The sequence below is a fragment of the Dromaius novaehollandiae genome, chromosome 6 (assembly GCF_036370855.1).
Source record: "Dromaius novaehollandiae isolate bDroNov1 chromosome 6, bDroNov1.hap1, whole genome shotgun sequence".
Lineage (NCBI taxonomy): Eukaryota > Metazoa > Chordata > Aves > Casuariiformes > Dromaiidae > Dromaius > Dromaius novaehollandiae.
In genome coordinates, this window is record NC_088103.1 from 17477788 (window position 1) to 17499434 (window position 21647).

The 21647-nt window shown below is 37.7% G+C and overlaps 1 protein-coding gene across 3 annotated transcripts in view; it reads right to left on the reverse strand.

The window, feature by feature from the left end:
- Window positions 1-21647, reverse strand: part of NRG3 (neuregulin 3) — a 456623-nt gene that overhangs the window by 122624 nt on the left and 312352 nt on the right. For all 3 annotated transcript variants that reach the window (XM_064513775.1, XM_064513776.1, XM_064513777.1), the window contains exon 3: window positions 2419-2492. In XM_064513775.1, the coding sequence (XP_064369845.1) occupies window positions 2419-2492 (74 nt within the window). The remainder of the gene's footprint in view (window positions 1-2418; window positions 2493-21647) is intronic.

The window sequence follows — 21647 nt, forward strand, 5'->3', positions numbered from 1 at the left end:
CGTTTACTAGCAAGAACCTTATGGCCCACTCTAGGCAATCCCACCACACTCAAGCGAGCTGGACTTGTTTATCAGCCTTAACTGATGCCAGTCACTGCTGGCCACGTGCAGTCCAGACACAACAGCACCCACATGAGTGTTCAACTTATGCTGGAAACTCAATCTTCCTTTTGAAAAAACTGCTTATTTCTGATTTCTGCAAATTTCTTATTTCTGCAAATTCACCCTTTAGCATCCTTCAGCAGTTCTCTTCCTAAGCCAAACACACAGCAATGCAACCACAAAACTGTATCTTTGCAAAGCAGCACCAGAACATATAGAGATGATGATGTTGCACTTGACTGCGGTGTCAAATACCTTTTAAACCCTTCAGCTTATGCAAATAGCAAATATTACTGCTATTGATTTCTAAAAATTAATGTGGTATTTATTTTTTTAAGAGAAAAAAATAGATTAATGATTTAATTCCTGAGCAGAATGGTAATGTTTCAGTGTCTGCTGCAAAAGAAAGTTAGGAGTATCTACTTTTCACACTAGTCAGGCTTAGCAAACAAGAGCACATGCATGCACACACAGAGACGTATCTCACAGTATGTCTACACACACAAATGTGACAGCCCTTTTTCCTCTTTGGGATGCAATTAGGGATTATATATGAGATAGTTTTCAAAACTGACTGGGAAAACACTTAACTTATGTTAACCTTGTTTGTTTCGGAGGGGAAGCTTCCCGGGCCCGTACCTGTGTCTAGTACATCTATGTCAACATCAGACAAAGGTCTCCTGCTCTTATGTACTCTAAATAATGTGTTTCTGAATGCAACCCATCTTAAATAAAATCAACTTAACTGTATGATCAGAAAGTGTAACAAGGAAATTTCAGCAGAAATTCAGCTTACTGAACAGGATCAGGTGGCTGAACAATTTTATGGAAACAATACAAACAGAAACCAACCAGAGCAAGTGTCTCCCAAGTTAACAGAAACAAGTCTGAGCAATCAAAACAATGCTGTAAACACCAAAAACAGTTTGCAATACATAAACATTGTAGGACTCTTAGCCTAGTTAGATGCAGCTTAAAACAGGAGTCTTTCCCTTCTGGGCTTTGTACTGTATCTAGATGAATTTCAGTGAAATATTGCCCCCCTCCTCTTGAGAGAGTAAAGCTACACATACCCCCTAGCAAAACTGAGTCAGGTACCACCCTGTCCTAATGTAGCTAATTGCTTTTCATCTCCTCCGCTTTTAGGATGCAAAGTACATTTCTCCTTGATACATACACAACTTCTATGTTTACACATGCACAAACAACTTGGCAGAGGTAGAAACTGCCCATTTTCATTATAGGCTCAACAATATACAGTTAAAGGTCAAGCAAAAGCAAAACTAAACTAAATACAAAGCAAGCTTTAATAGGAGCTGTACAGCATACAGTTCCACAAAACAACAGGTGTCTTTGCAGTCTCTTAAATAGTATTTCACAGGGGAGCACAAGAAAATAGACAGAAAGCACAAAAAAAGTAGAAGAACAAGCATTATCCTTTAAAAAACACAAACAAAAAAGAATCAATTTTTAGAAAGCATCCAAAACAAGACGACTAGAATGCATTACAATTTCCAGGTGTAAGAACATAAATAAGAGACTGGACATGACCCTTTGTTATGTGTCACTTCATCTAAAAATTTAAGATGAACAATCCGGTGTTAATTAATAAATGGGTTTCGTTCCAAGAAATTCATTTAGGCTAATAGCTTTGACATGTTTTTATTAGTCAGTAGAATTAAAAAAGCAGGACAGTGGAGGAGCAGAACACACACACTGATGGTATTTTGGCATATACTGAGCAGTGTAATAGTTACTTTCTCTCCACTAACTGAAAGTAAATCTTTACTCCACAAATAAGGAGCAGCTTCAATTGTAAAAGGTAAGAAATTTGGCTTTTGTATAAACTCAAGGAATAAAAAAGGAGGAAAAAAGAAGACATAACATATTTCTATAGAGATTTATCATCTCTACAGTTCCAGTCAATATGAATTTGTTTTCTTTGAAGGAACCATTTTGCAGTTTCTAAGTTGTCTTTCTTTTAGATCATGTGATTTTATTTGTGCTTAAGTCAAAAGAAGAGAAACACAAAAATTTGGGCTTTAAACAGGCATAGTATGGTTCCCAATTACACAGAAATCAAGTCCTCTGATGGCAAACTTTACTGCAACAGATCATGGGCTTTTTTTTAAAATGGAGACCAGAGTATGCGCTTTTATCTTCACAAAAACAGCTGGATCAACAAGAAAAATACCATTTTTTATAAGCCCCTAGAGTGGTCCACAATACAGTTTCTAACAATACGCAAAGGGTCATCTCTCATGGCAAGAACAGCCTCCAGCATGGGATAAAAATAGAAGAAAACATTTGACGTACTTGGATCTGACAAGATTGAGTCGGTTTTCGGCAAAAATTGGTCACAGCGGACTCCCTGGTAGCCCTCTTTGCACCTGAGAAAAAGGGGATAAATGACAAACATACGCATGCGATAGTAAAAGGTTAATTTCAAGAGAGCAAATCAACTGAAACTCTCCTGCAATGCTGCAAGGGCCTTGGACATTTCCAATTATTTCAACTATTACGGAAGTAAGATTATTGCTGAAATAAAATGGGACTACATAACATCATCCATGTTTCAAGAAATTTCCCTCAACCCTTTTCGATTATTTTAGAAATTATCAAAAGAAACATCATTTATGCATAACCCTTTTTTAAAATATCAATTCAGTTAAAGAATCAAAGAAAAATCTTCTATCAAATAGACATTTCTAGTAAAATAAACTCATTAGATAACACACAGCTTTATAAAGTTTCTGTACTGCACAAATGATTGGACTCGCAGCTTGTTCATCTTTGGCTGTTCAAATAAGCAGGGAACACTCTTCTAGCCACTAATTTTAAGACTAGTTTTTACTTTGCTTGAAAGATAATGTGTTTAGGCATGTATGGGCAATGTTAGTCAGCTTGTAAGTGAATTATTTTAGATACTTGTGGAGTTAGATTTTCAAGCACATAAACCAGAAAGCCCTCTACCTTAATAAACTTCAATTTGTTTTAGTCTAAGTTTCTAATACTATTATTTATCCTGCAACTTTGAAGAAATCCCACTTACTGCATTTGGCTTGTTCTCAAAACAGTACTCTTCCATTCAACTGTGTGTGTCAGAATCAGGGCTTTAATTATTTATTTGCTAAAGCAGTTTTTCAGAGGAAAGTGACGGACACTTTAATTATAAATGATAGCAACAAGGACTCTGCATCTCCCAAAGCTCTTGCATATCATACAAACAATATGCTCATATCAGCGCTGGCACCTTCACTAAGATTGACAACTGCGCCTAGACTTACGGAATAACGTCAGGAACAGAAATTATCTGGCTGCTTCACAATGTTTCTACTCAGCTTTCCTCTAAAAGTTGTCTTTTAAAATGGTTTTGGGTTAATAAATTAATGCTTCAGTGAGAAATGACACTCACCAGCTTAGATTCTGGGATTAGAAAGCATATTTGTGAAAAAATATGCAAGTTATAAATACTCCCATCAGATCCAAAATGTAGTACAAATCTACAGTAAGAAGAAAACACAGGCATTATTTCAGAAGTTCTCTTTATGCCTTTCTTCCTGAAGGATACCAAGTGCTACTTGGGAGATCAGCTTCTTTTTAGTATTTGTCTATTTATAAAATGACCGATGGGAAAAAATGAATTCAGATCCTATGGCAGTGGTCACAACTTTTCAGTTGAGGAAAAACTGTTCTCAGCATGTTTTTGTAACGCATAATATTCAATGAAACATTGTCCGCTGGTCACAAAAATGAAGATCAGAAGTCTTCATACGCTCAGACACTGCTGCCTGCATTTTTTGCCTCCGATTATGAAATATGGAAAAGTTGCCTCGCATCAAACAGCAACTCTTCTCCGCAGTCTCGAGGAGATTTGCTACACTTCATTTCAAAGCCTAACAAGAACCCACTCAGGTGGGGATATTCTTGTCCTTGTGTCAGCATTTGCTATTAACTTTTTAACAGACGTTTGTCCCTGCCTCACTTGTTATTACCCTATCACAGACTTAGAACCCTGTGGTCTAAGCCGAGGGCCTGAGCGCCGCAAAGCTGCTGCTCACACAGCCTAGCCCCACAGAGGAGCAGGGGCTGCCCCGCGCGAGCAGCCAGAGCCCCGAGCAGCGGCTCCCGGGAGAGCGGTGCTGAGGCGCGAGCCGCGCTCAGGCCGGCCCCGCTGCCGCAGAGCTACCGGGACCCTCCCTGGACCGAGCCTGTCCCGGGCACAGCCGTGCCGCACGCCCTGTGTCTTTCCTTCCCACGTCTTTCTCCTCCGCACCTAACAAAAACAGAAGCCTTCGACCGTCCCGTTTCACAGCTGAGCAAGAGAGTCCGCACCATTTACAGCAGCTGTTTGATGGTCCAGGCTTTTAATTGCTCGTGCCAGACCTGAGAGAGAAATATTTTGCCACTCTTAGCGCTACAGCAGGCAGCCATCCAGGGGACTCTTCCAACCCTAGCAGCTGTGTCAGGGGCCAAGCCACACAGTCTTTTAGTTTAGGAAAGTATTTTTTGTATCTGGCAAAAATGACGAAAAGCTCTGAGGATATTTTCATCTTCTATTTAATGTTGTTTAGAAGGGTTACATTCTACGAGCTGCAAATACAGCAGATGCCTATGAGGTTGGTGGCCTCGAAACCAATCTGAGGCAAGACCCCTGTAACCGATAAAGCATCACCTGAGTACAAGACACTAAGTTAGATGCATTTCCATGTCGTTGATCTCTTGACTGTATAAGAACAACGGGCTGGATGAGAACACAGCACAGAGCCCTTCAGATTTACAACACCCTCCTTGTGAAACTCGGCACCCCGGTACCCGACTGAACTCCACGCTGCCACAACTGTGTTGTGCAACCTGAAGATAATGATGGGGATGGGTTCATACTTTTACAAATGTATTGGCTATCACACCAAACTATTATTTTTATCCTGACTGTATCATGTACATACACTGCTGCATGCTGCTGCTCGTCTCCATCAGTGTGAAACCGCATGCAGTAATCACCTGGCTGATTGGCTTGGATGAGCCAAAAGTTACATTTTCACTTACCTGTACGCTTGGATGAACACACCAAAAGAGGAATTTACTTCTGCTACTTTCAAAACTTAGCACAGAGGTGGCTGATGTCTCAAAGAACAAATAACATCTTTTCATACAATAACCTAATCTTACACTAAAGTAACAATGAATATGGGCACGCGTAGCTCCTGTTTTAAATGATACCACATTTCAACAGAAATAAAAAGCGAGTCTCTTATTTTCCTTAGCAAATGATACCTTTTGCTATCAGATACCAAGTAATAGCACCAACTGTTCTATCAATATCATGCCAAAGTTTAAACCTTTCTAATCAAGCCTTGTGAAGTGGAAGTCATGTGGAATATACATTTGACAATGATAATGTTAAAATATGATAAAAGTTTCATGTTGTGGCATCCTATAATCTTTGCTGAAGCATCTGCTATCTCTCCGAAATCGACAGATGTGATAGTTGTGCTCACTGTATCTGCTATGCATACATGCTCTTAATTGGCATCACAGCTCTAAGAAAAAAAAAAAAAAAAGTGAGGTACTATTTAAACATCACAGTTGTGTCACACTGAGAAGTTCAGAAAAGTCCAAATGAGGTCATTAAATATTGTCATATGCAGTGGGAATGAACACATTTATATTCATGGATGTATTCAAAAAGCTTTGAGCAGTCAGGGAAATTTTGAGAAATATTTTGGTACAGTCAAATGTTTCAGCAAGGGTTTATTAAATATGACTTTAAAAAGGAAAAAGAAAATGAAACTAGGATAAGCTATTGTTCATTGGAACTGAAAGCTCTGATCTGTATGCATCACTGCAATAGGAGACACCTTTGCACACACTCTCAGCTACATTCCCATACAGGGAATCACTGATGTATGTTCTCAAGTGCTTGCGCTATATGGATAGACTTGGGCACATACTTAAGTGCAGTGGGGAAAGGCTCTATAAATAGCATTAAGTAAACCTGCACTGTCATTACAAAGTAAATAAGAAAACGGAATTGCCTCTTTTGCATTCAGCTTTTCACGAAAATAATTGCATCTGTCTAGACTCTAGACCAAAAATACCAACAAAACAGTATGAATGGAATGATTTAAGTTCTGATCATATAGTAGGAGAAGAGAATCACAGGTGAAGCTACACTGCAACAACTGGAAATCTTGCGAACGGTACATCCCTAAATAACACCTGCTAAATTCAACCCAGGATTATTTTAGCATGTGGTAATACGTCACATCTTTCACTTGGTAATGTACTTTCTCCAAGATTGTGTCTTTGAGGTCACCAAAGGCAAACTACTTTGTGCATTACATTATAGAGTCAGCCACAACCTCCTCTGGGTGAAAATGTTTATGAAGAAACACATTTCTCATTCCTGGTGGTAAGTAATTGTTTTTTCTGTATTCAAATCTTGTGGAATGGAAGGAAGGCTTTCCCCCTACAATGCCTGGTTAAGGGAAATTTCAATTAAATGACTGCATCGTAATTTCTAGGAACAGTACAGCACTGCAAATTCCTGGATTTAAAATGGGACACACTAGAAGAAAGTAAAGTGAATACAAGCCGTGGTGAAGAGGAATTGTAGGTTCAGGGAAGATAAAGCACAAAACATATCTGAAGACAGAAGGAAAAAGGGAAGATATTACAAAGAACCTACTCAGAAGAAGGACATACAGGGTTTAAGACTAAGAAGCCATTTCCAGCACAGAGGTGTACATTTTCCCCAAATACTTCCATGCAGAGCTCCGTGTCCCTATTTAACTAAACTGCTTCAGTTCTCAAGCGATAGCAGTCCCTAGAAAGCAAGAGAGAAGGGCACCAGCAGTCCATACAGTCCATACATACGGAAGATTATAATGGAGTGAGTCCTCTCCCCCCCATAATAGCACACATTGATTCGAAATGGGAGCAATTCCTTTTCCTCCTGAAGTCTGGCGATCACATTACCTTTGCTTATGTGAAGAAGCATGCAGAAAAGAGAGTTTCTGCATGAAGTCCAGAATTGAGCAACCATAAGAAACCTAAGATACTCTAAACTAGGAATTTTGAAAATGGCATTTAGGGAACTTCAGTGACAGACTATGCCAGAAGACAAAGCATCTAATACTATACGTGAGCAAAATAAATATATCCTGGGCCAGAAGTGAGTTGTGACAGTTAACAGAAATCAATCAATAGTACAGTGCCCAACAGATGAACCAATATAAATCTATAATCTGATTTTAGCCTCATAAACTGAAGTAATCTGATTTAGATCTAATTAATTGTGCCTATGAAAAATGAAAGTCAAGTACTTTACAGTATATCCAGACCAGCACACATTTCCTTCCACTTGTAAAATTGTCAGTGGAATTGTCTTTTGCATGCAGATTTTCACCAAAATAATTTCCTCTCAAAAATTCTATCAATTAGAATGAGCCATCTCAATCTCCCTGGATTGCTTATGCCAGACTATTTTCTCATGACGCTATTAACGGCTGCTGTACTGAAACCTAATGTTTAGATACCAGGTAACAGTACACACTGCATCTTTTATTTATTCTCAAAACTAGGAATCACAACTTAAGGTACAGAAATATTCGAGTGGTCTATAAATGAGCACTTCTTTGTAACCCATAGTTCCATGGTCAGGCATTCACTGGAAAAGTCAGAGATTGACAATCACTTTTGTGGTGTGAAAAGGAAGAGTCAAAGACTTGAACCTGGGTCTTCTACGCCATGATCAGTTGATGATAGTCTATTCTAGGAGGGACTGTTCTTGCATTTTTCTTGAAAAAATTGATAGATACTCCATTTCATTACAAAATAGATCACGGAAAAAATGACATAAAGGAAAGCTTCGACAGGATGGGAAAAAAAAGTATTTCCAACACAGCTCTAATCATGCCTAAGTGAGTGAAATAATCATGTCAACCCTTTGAAAGAGCACTGTTATCAGGTGGTGTTTACACCCAACTCTGTTCATCAGGAAATACAAAACAACAGTAACATTTTAAATCCAAATGAGATAATTGCTACTGCAGACTTTCCAGAAATTGCAGAGGTCAGATGACAAGCAATATATTGAGCAGAGCTGACAGAGATGACGCTTCCCTCTTTGCAAATCTCCTTCTGTAATTTCACAATGGAAAGACTTTTTTGAGATCGTAAGCATTTTAAAATATTGTTTCATAGAAGGTTTGTGTAACAACTCGCAAGCAAACTATTAAAGGAAAAGGCGCTGTTTTTCTTAATTGTGAGAATGAACGTGGGTGTTGGAGTGCAGGAGCTCAGACGGCGAGCAGCCTGTTCCCAGCACGCACGCGTGGCAGAAGGCAACACAGGGGAGGGGAAGCAGGAGGAAGGGTGACAGCCCCTAGTACAAAACCAGCTACAAGAGCATACCATAGCAACAGAGGAAACTGGCCTGCATTGATCTATTTAATACTGCAATATATATAATTGAATAAAGCTCAATCCCTCCCTAAAATGAAACACTACACTTTAAAGCTACGTTATAAAAGTTCACAGTTTTTCTTCAGTGGTTGCTACTAGAAATATAACACATCTACCTCACCGCAGTCCAACATATTATCTAGAATCACTTTTAAAATAGGCCTCTTTCTGGCAGGATCTATCCTGTCTTCCTCATCCAAGGAAGACGAATCGTAGCTATTTTGTAAGCAGTTTTTAAAACGTACCAGTGGGATCTTCCACATGGATTCACTCTCTCATATAGGCTTCAGGTCTCAGTTGTGGTAATTCCATTAAAACCCTTAACATAATGGTGTATGGTCACATGCAACCACAAAAATCCAGCATCCACTGCTACTTTGTATCACCATAGCAAAGTAATTAAACAGCCAAACCATCTCATTACCTAGTATTTACAGACAGTGTCACAGCGAAAGCAGAAAAACAAATGCAGGTTTTTGAGCACCCTTGGTTACAGGATCCATCCTTAAACACAAACAGCCAAAGGCTTTTAGCACCGAGAAACTAAAACGATACTTTTTGTGCAAGCAAGCGTAAACAGAACAGTTATTAAAAGGTATTTTTAGATAGGTGGATAATCTACTTTAAAACTCGGAGTTTATTACTCTACTAACATAAGTAATAGAGGTCTTCCAAGGCAGCAGATCTCAGACAGGTGCTGTCTATGATTCACAGTACTCAGAATCTCGTGAATTACTTCAGCGAACCATTCGCAACATAGGTAACAAAAAAGGCCTCTCATTTTTTTAAAGCTTCTTCTTCTTCTAGTATTTCTAATTAGTGGCAAAAATATCCTGTCCAAGTTACCTCACTTTCAAACCTGTTCGCCATTGTCTCATGCTGGATGAGCAGTAGACTTGTCCCTCAAACCGTACATAAGTTAAAAATCTGCATCTTTGTGCACGTCAGACTCTTAAGTATTCCTTACATAAACTTCCAGCTCCAAAGGTCTACATCAGGCATAAACTAAAACCTATTGATTAAATTGAACTTGATTGAAATATAAATTCAACTAAATTAAACTAAAATGAACGCAAGACATGAGAAAGAAAAAAACAAGGACCCCAGTAAGGATGAGGTAAAGAAGCAATTTCTTGGACAGAAACACCAATCCCTCCCAATGGGAAGGCCAGGACACTTCCCCACGACTCTCAGCCTTTTTCACAGCCTTTCTCACTTACTGCAGTGCAGATTCAGAGATTGTTTCACTAGTTCTTACCACTGAAAAGTACCTCAGCAACAGAGCAGCCAAAGACAACATTTGCAGGATTGCTTTATTTAGACACCAGGGAACAAAGAGCCACACTGTGGCACAAAACATAGATCAGCTCTGTAACAAAGGACAGATAAAGAATTACTTGCTACTGTTTTGTTTGAAAAGCCACTAAGGTAAAGCTTGGGTATATTGTCCATGTAAGTTTGAAATAAGAGAGCCTCACTAATAAAAGAGCACATCACAAAAGTGATACGGTTTTAAGCCCCTGATCCCTGCTCTCCGTTCTAATATCTTCCAATATTGCTCCTTTTTCAGTGTGAACACGCACAGCTACCTGCTTCGTTTCAGCATTAAGAGAATTCCACAGACCGAGGAAAAGTTTTTTGGTCTTTCCCTGTTTCATTGTTATGACTAAAATAGATATATGGTAGGTTTTGGAAAGTTAATTAATGATTGGATTTACATACAGAAGAATTATTAAACTTTACTGTAAATAAACATGCTGTTTGGGAGAGAACAACAGGACTGAATACAAGTAAATTGAAACGGTTCTGGGAAGAGCTTTTCCTTCCCCTTCCCCTTCGTTTTCCGTCTCCTTTTCTTCCAGGACTGTTTAGGAGATGTGGCTGCTTCTAAATACAAACTTGATTTATTTCCTATTTTTCTGTATTAATTTTTTTTGAAAACTACATTGCAAATGCATCATTAACTTTATGTATATTTTATGTTATTAAATATTGAGATTTCATTTTAAGTGCAATATCAACACTGAAACATAAAAGAAAATAAAGCGGATTTGTTTGCATAATTTTCTCACAAAGAAAAAAATAATACCACTGCATTTACAAAATTAAAAAAAATATAGTTACCCATGATTACAGAGTAGTTGCTTTTTATGTTGCTGAATTAAACTATGTTTCTTTATGCAATTTAATCCTAGACTGGATGTCAATCTGTTTTCTGTAAACTATTCACCATCTTGTCGTGAGATTCTTGATGGTTCACCTATAAGCAAAGTGCTCACATGGATGCGCGTACGGGGCATATTCGCCCATGTTCATGACGCTGGACCTAATTCCCGTAAAGGGATCTACATGGAAGGAGAGATGGAGGAGAGAAAATTAAAATGAGACCTATTGAAAAATGTGGTAGATTCCAGCCATCAGCTGAACATGATCAGCATAGGTAAAACCAGATTTAAAAAATCTAAGTTAAGTTTTATTACATGCCTGTAATATTTAGCAAGATCATACTGATTTTGCAAAAATGTATCTTGTAGCAAATATAAATGCCAGTTTCTAAAACTGCCATTAGTTTACGGTTAGAAACCATTTACTTAAGATCCTGCTATACCTGGTTAAGTTGGAAATACAATCAAATTTTTAACTAAAAAAAGCACTTGAAAAAATCATACTTTAATAAGTCATTAATAACCATTTAATAATACAAATTCCTTTGAGAATAAGTCTAAGTATATTCATAAACTGTCTGATACTTTTAAGGACAGAGACGTTGTTACCTGATACCCAACACCACTGAACTTTCTCTGAAGCTTCGCATTTAAGTCCATAGAAAGAAGCTCACTGATTTCAATGACCTTTTAGTTAGGCTAACGAAACAAATGAAAGTCTGTCAAGTTCTCCTGGGGGGGTGGGGAGACATCCTAATGCTCTCATTTTAATCTACAGTACAGCAGATGTTAAAATGGAGATAATTATCTGCTAATTAAAAAATGCAGACCAGAAATGAAAGGCAATTTCTAAATTTTTAGCCCAACTGATCTTTCATTTCTAACCCAAAATGCATGAATTGAATCATACTGTTTTGAGATATTACTGGGCTTGCCTTTTTCTAAGAGTGACTGTGAAAACATACTGGGGTAGCAGGTAGAATGGGAGAAGGATGCTCGCTTAGTTTTACATTTGGTCTCTACTTAGCTGTCAGTCTGGATAATAATTTATATGTATGAAAAATTTTTGTTTTAAAAATTCTATTGGTAGGAGTAAAGGTGGTTTACACAGTAATAGTATCAAAGAAAATGTCTTTCATTTAATGGATCCTTTCTGAAGGCCACACCACTGATGACTTGCTTCTAAATGGGTTTTCCATTTTCGGTTTGCATTGAAGATGCCCTTTTCTTTCACACACAGCAGCAAAAAAATCAGTTCCCTGTTAAGACACCCTAAGTCTCATATGCAGTAACGTAAATTGCATTCTTGAGAATTTTTTTTAGAACCCAGAATAATCTCTACCACAGAGGTGCAACTTAATGGATAATAAAGGTTTTGTATCACGGTTTGGGCATTTTTTATTTTTTGAAGACTTTGCAATCTATTTTGTGACTGACATAAGGAATGCATCTGGCTTTCTCTTTCTTTTCTTAAAGAAATAAGGTTGACTATTGTGTAAAGAAATAATACAATTTTTACAGAATGGACACAATCAGCTTAAAAAAAAATCACCCTTCTGTCAATTTTCTTTTAAAATCTTGCAATTGTTAAAGGTAACTAGAGCAAATAACCCCAAAGGAAGGTGATTAGATTGGAAAGGCAGCCAGCGAAGGGAGAGGAAAGTTTTTTCTATGTCATTTACCCTGGAACCAGGCTAGCTGAAACACACTAACATCAATAGAGAAATTGAATCAGGCTTCTCTTTACTCATCACACTTACCATTGGTATACCTTGCCATTTTTTTTTCAATGTGTAAACTGTCAGTGCACCTCTCTGAAATAAAGAAGTGCCATTATGCTATTCTTGCAGAAGTCAGAGAGGAAAGGTCACATCCACCAAAACCCAAGTCATTGCCTAGATTTAGATGATACAACTTTCAACCAGTTTGTTGACTCAGTTCTTCCAGGGTCATTTGGCCTATGAGAAGCTAAATGGGGATACTGCAGTGAAATCTGGATTCGCTAAATCCTCTGTGGGAACCACTGAACTAAATGAGACTTTAGGGACTCAGAAAGGAATCATGTGGATTTGACCTAAATGTCTTGTCCAAGGCTGTGTAGAAACTACTGAATTATCATTTGTCTCCTGATCTGGATGGTTTTCCCTCTCTGTCTGTCATGAAAGGCAGGAAAAAAAAATAATGAGGTAGCAGTGTTAATAAAGCCATTCCAACAATCCAGACCTATGGCAGCACCTGAGCTAATGCTTTTTTCCCCCACAGTGGAACAGGTTTTCAATTTGAAGGTGTTCCAATAAAAAAATATTTCATATACTTAACCAGTACAGATAGACCATGGATAACTAGTAGTTATGGACTATAGCATTTATTTAAAACTTGGGTTAGATTTTGTATCCTGAGACATACTTATAATGTAATTAGTTACTTGGTATCAAATGTACTTATAGCATACCCACATGCAGAGGTCAACATTTCATACTAATATATAGGCTTTAAGCTAGTCCCATAGATGAGAATTATTTTTATCCACCGAGGACAATTAAAGACTCAAAAAAAAGTTTTCCCTTCCTGCTCTGAAGAAGTAATCTGGACAGAACTCTTACAATATGCATAACCCTTCATTGGAAGTGACAACTTAGCAAATTACTGTGTAGTTTTGCTTCAGTAATCAGGTTTAAGATTGAAAAAAAATCTGCATTAATTCTTATTGTAGCAAATGTTTTGAGACTTTGAAGAGGGTACAGTTACAAGCCAATAAAAGGTAGCTAGAATGAAGTGCTGTTTCAAATGTTGCCAGGTGTTATGAAGTCATGTATACAGAAGGCACCGAGATCTACTTATACCGCTGCTAGAATTAATTCCATGATTTCAAGACATGACTTCCTCTCCTGTCCTCTATACTACATTTTCCATCATACACTAATAATGAAATATCCAGTGGAAACCTGTCTAATTATTGAAATCTTTAAAAACAGGCAGATGCTTAACTTCAGCACTGAATGGGCCCTCAATCGTGTGAGCCTTCACCCAGCAGGAACTGGTCCATGGCTGTTACCACACCTATTAAATGCATCAAATCCTGTCACATACTTTTAAATCTACATAAATAAATATCTTTTAGTTATGGCTGAACTAGGATGAACTTCATGATTTCAAGATATGATTTCTTCTCCTCTCCTCTATACTACGTTTTCCAGCATATATTTTAACAATGAAATTTCTAGTTTTAAAGTCCTTTGTTTCTTTTCTGCTGGAGAATGCTCTTTCAGTCAGACTGCATTCAGGAATCATCAGAGCGCGCTGCAGTGACTAGAAAACAGATATCCCAGGATCATCTAGCCTGTTCAGCAGGCAACAGAAATGAAGCATTTCTCTTGCCATTCGTAGCTCAATAATACAGAGCGGTAGTCTATCGCGTTACAGAGAAAAATTCAAACAGGATGGAACTGCAATACTCTCCTGCAAAAACCATGGCTTGAAATACAAACACACCTCAGAAGTATTGACAAACATGTAACTCTTGAAATATTTCAATGGACAAGAAAGATAAAAGGAGAAAAAATGCAACACATCCTTCTGAATTTGAGACTAGAAATAAAAAAAAAAAAAAAAAAAAAAAAAGACCAGAACTGAGAACTTCTCCAGAGCAGGGTGAAGGAAAGTACCTTAACTCCTAGTTTCCATAATAAAACTGGTTTTGGAACCAGTTCTGAATTATTGGAAAAATGTTGACAAGGACAAGGTGATGCTCACCTTATGCTTGATCTGTTTAAATCATGGTCCCAGTAGTCTTATCCTTGCTTATACTGATTAGAAAATCATGGTTAGTATCAGCTCAGCTTTTCTCAGCTATGTTCTAGTAAAATCAAATGTTATGAGCATGACAAGTGGTAACTTTTACTCAACAAAATTTCATAAACCTAATTCCATGTAAGCAGTACTTACATAATTTTATGACTCTGGTTAAGATAGATAGCACTGGACAGGCAACACTTCTTTTTCGTGATAGACATTTTAATCATTAAAAACCACCACCCCAAATTGAATAAAATACCAGTATCTTGAAAAACTTTTTGAATCAAAAGATAAAATTTGAATTGTCTTGATCAACACTTTTTGTTTTAAGAAATTCAAATTTTTTCATGCAAATGCCTAGATTTTGTTACCTTATATTAACTGTAGTTTTTCCAGAGTGAAAAAAGTACTTTGACACTTCAGAGAAACGTTTAAGGGAAGCTTTTTTTGAATTGGGAAATCTGTCAAATCCGAACACTTCTTTTCCCAAATTATTTCTCTTTTTATAAATACAACTTTGTGATAAAAAGAGTTTGCCTAAGAATTCCTCATCAGTTTTTCTTGAATTTTCATTTTTTTTTTTTTTAGCAAAAGGACTATGGGCAATAATGTCAGGATAAAAATATTTCTTCTTTACTTATTCTGGTTTTGGTTAGCAAAACAGCACAAAGTCAGAGCCATTCCGGGAATCTTAACCCTACTTAAGATTACTATGCATGGACAAAAACATAAGCCATGCCTTTCAGTTTATAGAAGTAGTGGGTTATATAAAGCATTGATTTAGCTAGAATAAATTTATATATATATTTAATGTGTGCATGTGTTGAAATTATTCTGCACTATGAAACAGTGTGCAACTCACTAAAAGCCAAATTCTGAAGCCCTAAAATCAAGGCCTGAAATCTGGCCTAAAATCTGAGGCCAGAAGAGTGGGTAAAATCTGCGTTTGGATGTTGCAGTGTGTATTGGCCCCTTGAGAGATCGGTGCTGAAACAAGGAATCTTACAGTCTACTGCATAAACCGAGTCCGGAGCGCCAGTGCTAATTCTGGTTCTAAGACCTTCGAATGCTACAGTAATTTCAGTAGAGCAGGGCAAACGTTCAGCAGGACCTCTCCGAAGCAACCCAGAAAGTCACTATACTCCAGAACTGCAAGTCCTACCTTCTCTTTTGCTTTTTGAAAAATGATATTATTGCTGGCTTGTTCCAGTAGCAAGTTGCCACTTCCTGCTCCTTCTAGCATTTCTCCACAAGTTCATCTCATATATCCATATCATACCAACATACCTATGCCAGCAGTTTGACCTGCTCCAAGCACGGCACAATGCAAAAGTGATTGCTCCCCCCAGCACTTTCTCTTTCACATTTCACTGAATAGAAAGACCAAGACAAACTTTCCTGTTTCATGTTGCACTATTAAAAAAAGATATCACCCCTCCTCCTCAACAACAGACTTCAATCCACAAAATGCAACAGCGTTAAGAACTACTAACTGTCTTGGAACATCTAATAAACAAAATGTTTAACCAACTAACTGAACAATCATTTCTCTGCTACTCTGAATGTAACCAACCAGAAAAACTGAAAAGCTTTGATTATTTTTTCCCACAATATACCTCTGCTGTGTGATAAATGATTTCCTATGGATGATAAATGAATATAGTCTTTCATTATGCATGGCATTCATTAGCTAGGAGAAAGCTTTTGAAAAAATGGAAAGTGATTTCATACCATATTCAAAGCCACATGCAGCTAAGGCACAGATGAAAGCCACGTTCAATACTTGAAAAACAAATGAAAATGAGACCTTTGCTTTACATTATACATACTCAAGACTGCCATCTTTATAAAAGCCCTTTGAAATTCTTCTTGAAAACATCCTTCAGGGGATGAACTTAGGTAAGAGAGAAAGATGTTTTAAAATCAATAAAGAAAAGACTAAAAGAAGTTGAATTTGTAGACACTGTCACAGCATCCAGTAGGAACCTACCTCATCCTCAAGTGACCAGTTGTTAAAGACAGCAATTACGACAGTAAGTGAGCCAATCCTCAAGAGAGATGCAAACTCATGAGTAAGTAGAATACCTGTTTCTCTGGATGTTTTTTTTTCCAGTTTTCTCCCCCCACACATTGCATGCTGAACACTAAAGTCTTTTGGCTTCCAGCTATTTAATGAAAGCAGTAGCTTCGGACTTTTGCTGAAAACTTCCAAACACGTTTTCTGTTTTGTCTCCTTGAGTATTTCCCTATTCTAGAAATAGAGGCAAAAACACACAGAGAAATGCTATTCCTGAGGTATTTCAAGCCCAGCTAGAAGTGCAAAAGATCCTTTGATTATCATGAAAAAAAACATGCAAGATTTGCAGCAGTCCAGCCATGCAGATTCAGAAACATTTGTTAGGTTTCAGAGAAATTTTCTGTTTCATCTTTTGGACAAATTTTAAAATATGTATAGCAACTCACAATGCTTGTCTAGTAATAACATTTACATGGAAGAATGCTTGTCACAGACTTCTCTCCTAAACAGCTCAAGGCCATGTCAAGCCAATACTTATCCACGGGGACAGACTGCCTCCACCAGACATTCAAAACCTCCGAGTAATTCGGGGAGGTATCTGTTTCACTCTGTGTCTGCTGGTGCAATACAAAGAACTCACATGCACAAAAAACAGAGAGAGTTGAGCACACAGGAATGAATTAAGCATTAAAGGCAAATTTAAGTCTGCTGTCTTGTACCCATGAGTTATGGTAAGCGATCTTTGACGTTATTTTTACCACATGCACATCAAATAAAGTGATCTTAGATCTAACATGGGATTAGCATATGGAGAACTGAAGGGATTTAATAATATGTGAATTTACATGGGAAAGTTTCTGGTGAAAAAGGTACTATAGATTTAAGGACTGATGTGCGTATTTATGAATCTTACTTTGGCAGCTAAGAAAAACAAACAAACAAATCCTGTGACCTTGCAGAGATAACTCAAACCCTAGTCTGCCCAGACGGCCAGCAAAGAAGTCAACAAGACTGATTCCTCCCAGTCTTGGTCCTTACCAGCTCAGACTGGAGCCCTGATGGGAGCAACTCTCAGCTTATCCCCATCCTGGCGTTCCCTCCACTCCCACCTCTCTGAGGAAAGGCAGCCTCGTGGCCAGCCTCACCCTGATTTGGGAGGCACACTTCAAAGGAGGAACACAGTCCCACTGTAAGGATGGTTACTGGCTTAGAAACTGAATTTGGATCTGACCCTTCAAACGGGCTACCCTGTAACACAGGCATTTGCCCGCTAGCCCTTAGCACTGCTATCAGAACTCACATAGGCCTTGAGAGGAACCATAGCAGTGGTTCTTCTTCTGACCTGAGATGGATTTCATTTGGTTTGCAAGGGATGTCTGCACCCTAGTCTTCTCAGATATAGCTTCAGCCCAGCTTCCCATAGATTTTAATTTCTGATGGAAGTTGGTACCTGGTTTGGAAAGAATAATCAGAGCTGCTGTGGAGGTACCAGTTAAAATGCCTTTAACTACTGACAGATGGTCTACACAAATGATGCCCTCTCACTTTATGGCATGAAATAAAAATGCCTCTGCTACCATATTTTATATGATCAGCACCTATTTCATTTTATATACAAGAACAACTTTACATGCAAAGTAATTGCCTAACAGAGATCAGAGAAACATTTTCAAAGTAAATCTTATTTAACATATTAAGTATAACTTAGAACCTAGAAAATGAAGGGTGTTAAAATTCAAGCAAGACATTTTCTTGAGACATTTAAAATTATTGACTAAAAGCTCCCAGTCTTTAAAGTTATCAGCCATTGCACAGACAGAACTAGTAATGAGTCCTGGGTAGAATTATCTTCTATGAAGAGACAACTATATGCATTGTAGTTATTGTTCCAGCCTTATTCACAGTGTAAGCATAAAACTAGCAGCTAAAGCTATCCTGCTAATGGAGGAAGAGCTTATCAGCTAGCTAAAAATGTTGGAGTCAATTGCCTGGACCTGGGGAGTTGAACTTGTACAGAACACAGGGAGCTGAAGGCTCCTTTACATTACAATAGCTACTGGAGTTAGCAACCCAACAGCTTAAAACTTCACAATGTGCAAGGAAGACTCAAGCCCAAAGTCCTAAGCTTTTGAGTTTGCCCTCCTCTCTCCTGTTATTTCTGAGGCAAATGAAAAAGGCTAATCCATGTGTTCAAGAAGCACAGAGACTACTACAGGAAAAGAAAACGCTGTTACATCATCCTCCACATAAAATACAATGCAGGCGGGCTTGCACAGGAGGAATATGGCAAGAGCCTTACTATATTAAATAAGCAGGAAAATTAATTGAAGCTGAAACGATATGCCCAATGTAAAGAACATTATTTTTTCAAGAAATTTTATTAGAACAGGAATAAAACTCCCCTCTCTGTTCCATTGTAAAATCTTGACCAGAAGCACACCTAATTAATTTCTTTCTCATGGCTTAAAGGAACATACACCATTCAAAAGTACTGATTCTAGCTTTTTTGTCTACAAGCTCATGCATCTGTTTCATTAATAACGAATTCATCCATAATTTAGCAAACAGTTCAGATGAGTATGTTTCAGGCTAAGCATGGGTATTAACTTCAAGGAATACAATTTATACTGTTGACAGTATGTGACTTGATTGGTGACGTTCTTGTTTACTTTTGGAAAAGTGAAACATTTCCATTGGAAAACAAGGAATTTGGAATTATTAACTGCAAATAGTAACACAATTCTATGCTATGAATTCAGTTCAAACCAGTTTTTTTGCAAATCCATTCAAGAATCTTTTTATTATTTCATTACTTCTTAACACTTCCAGGTACTTCACCACTGTCTATCAGTTATGGGTTTTTTGTTCGTTTATGCAACACCAAATCTTTAGGCAACGATATACCTGAAGTTATTATCTCTACAGGATAAAATTTCCAGGCTTCTTAAATGTAGATTTCCTTCAGAGTAAAGAACTGATCCATACCGAAGTTGAAGGATGTCATGACTCCAGAAAAATGAAGATAACATTTGTTCAGCCCGGATTTAAAAATAACAATCCAGCTCCTCAGCCAATCTTAACACAAAAATCACTGCATCAGTTGAAGACATGCTGATGAACACAAGCTATACAATATTTTGAGGAAACATATATTTATTATTTTAAAAAATCAAATACAATAACCTGTTAATAGAAAACATTTCTAACAGTGGTAGCAAGTGGTTTTCAAAAATTTGTAGCAGAGAGGAAAACAGTATTTATTTCTGATTGCAATATTTCTACAGCTGTTTTTAATAGAGGACCTCCAAGTAGGTTAGATAACCAAAATGAGCGGTATGTAGCAAGTAAGGTGAAATTCATGTTGTTCTATATCCATTTTAACACTTGCCCAACACGCAAAGTTGTTCTCTGCCTCATACAGCCATCACTACCCATTATGAGTTCCCACACAGGAATCCAGTGCTTATGATATTTCACGGTTACTTGTGGGCAGAAAGTAGTATAGTCAGGACATGTTAATTCACTGGCTTGCCTGCAGCTTAGGTAAGGAGAGAAGCAGAAACAGAAGTGTAACTCAGAAACAAGGAAGCTCCCTAGAACCATGTCAATATTTACAGCCGGTTTAGCACTACCGCGGGGATTAAGCCTTCCTAGCAGTTCAGCTCTGCAAAGTGCCAAACTCTTACCCTGACGTATAAAGTGCTTAACTTCAAGTAAATGAATAGAAGCTGTGTGAAAAGTAATTAGTCACTGAAGAAAACACTGCTCACAAAGGACCTGCTTTCTTATGATTTAAAGCTGACAATTTTCATCTATTGTCAATTCCATTACAAAGTTACCAGTTATAAAGTAAGCAGTTGCACCAAAATTGATCCACTCTGCCCCCTCCTCCAAACCCCCCCAAACCCAAGTCTTTCAGAAACACAGTATTACTAACTAATGTTAGCGCCAGCAGGTAGCACTGATCTGCTTGCTGCCACAAAATACCTGTCATACAGACATAGATGCTTGCTTGATTCCAGTTGCAAAATGATGGGGGCTGAGGGTGCTAATCAGGAAAGTCATTATGTTCCATTTAAGATCATTTTGCAGATTAGAATTAAGCTCTGTCAAGATGTCCCTATGAAGTTTGAAAAATACATTTTCTTCTCTTGAATCCCTAATCAGCTGAACTCAACCATGTGTTCCTGATATTCTCTCATGAATTCAAGTGAAAGAAAAGCTACACAGCTTGTATTGCATCTAGACAGCGCTACCAAATTTTTAGTCTCATGCACATAGAGCAGAACAGGTCATTCTGATCTTATTCATTCTTATTTCAAAGAAAATAAATAATAAAGACCAAATATAAATCCTTTATGGGGAAGAAAGCAGAGAATGTCTGCTACACAGCTCTGTTCCAGAAGCCACACGGATTTCTGCTGGTATGCCCTTCAGCCGCTCACGTAACGTCACTGCCACTCAGGCCACTTCTGAAACATCAGCGTGGTAGGACGCCTTTATCTCAGCTGGAACGTTGTGAGGATAAATAATCAAAAAGCGTGCAATAATGGTGGCAATATAAGTATTGAAGGTATACTGGTAATATAAAAATCTATCTTTGTCATTCTGCAGAAAGCAGAAATCTCACATTGCCAAGCTTTCTCGTTCATTCAATTTGTTTTTCTTCAGTGGAAAAAAATATTGAAACTTACTTCTTTCTTTTAAGCAAAACCACAGAACTACACAACGAGTAAATAAGGAAAACTGGAATGTTCCCATTTCCTCTTTTTTTTCTTTTCTTCTTTTTTAAAACTTTTAAAATATTAATATATTAAGTAACAAAAAAAGCAAAGCTTGGGATTTCCAATCTACTTTCAAGCAGGACATGAGTTCCTCAGAAACAGGATATGTAAATATCTCCATCTCCACACTGATGAAAAGGTTCCTCCTAATTTGAAGCTCCAGAAGAATAAGAAGGGAGGAAAAGGCTTCTCTGAATGACCTCTGAAGCTGTACGATGAACAGAGACATTCTGGGTATCAGCTAAACGACATGCACGCAAAGGCCAGCACAGATATATCGTCTGAAGACGTGCCTACCTTTTTTCTTTCAGCTAC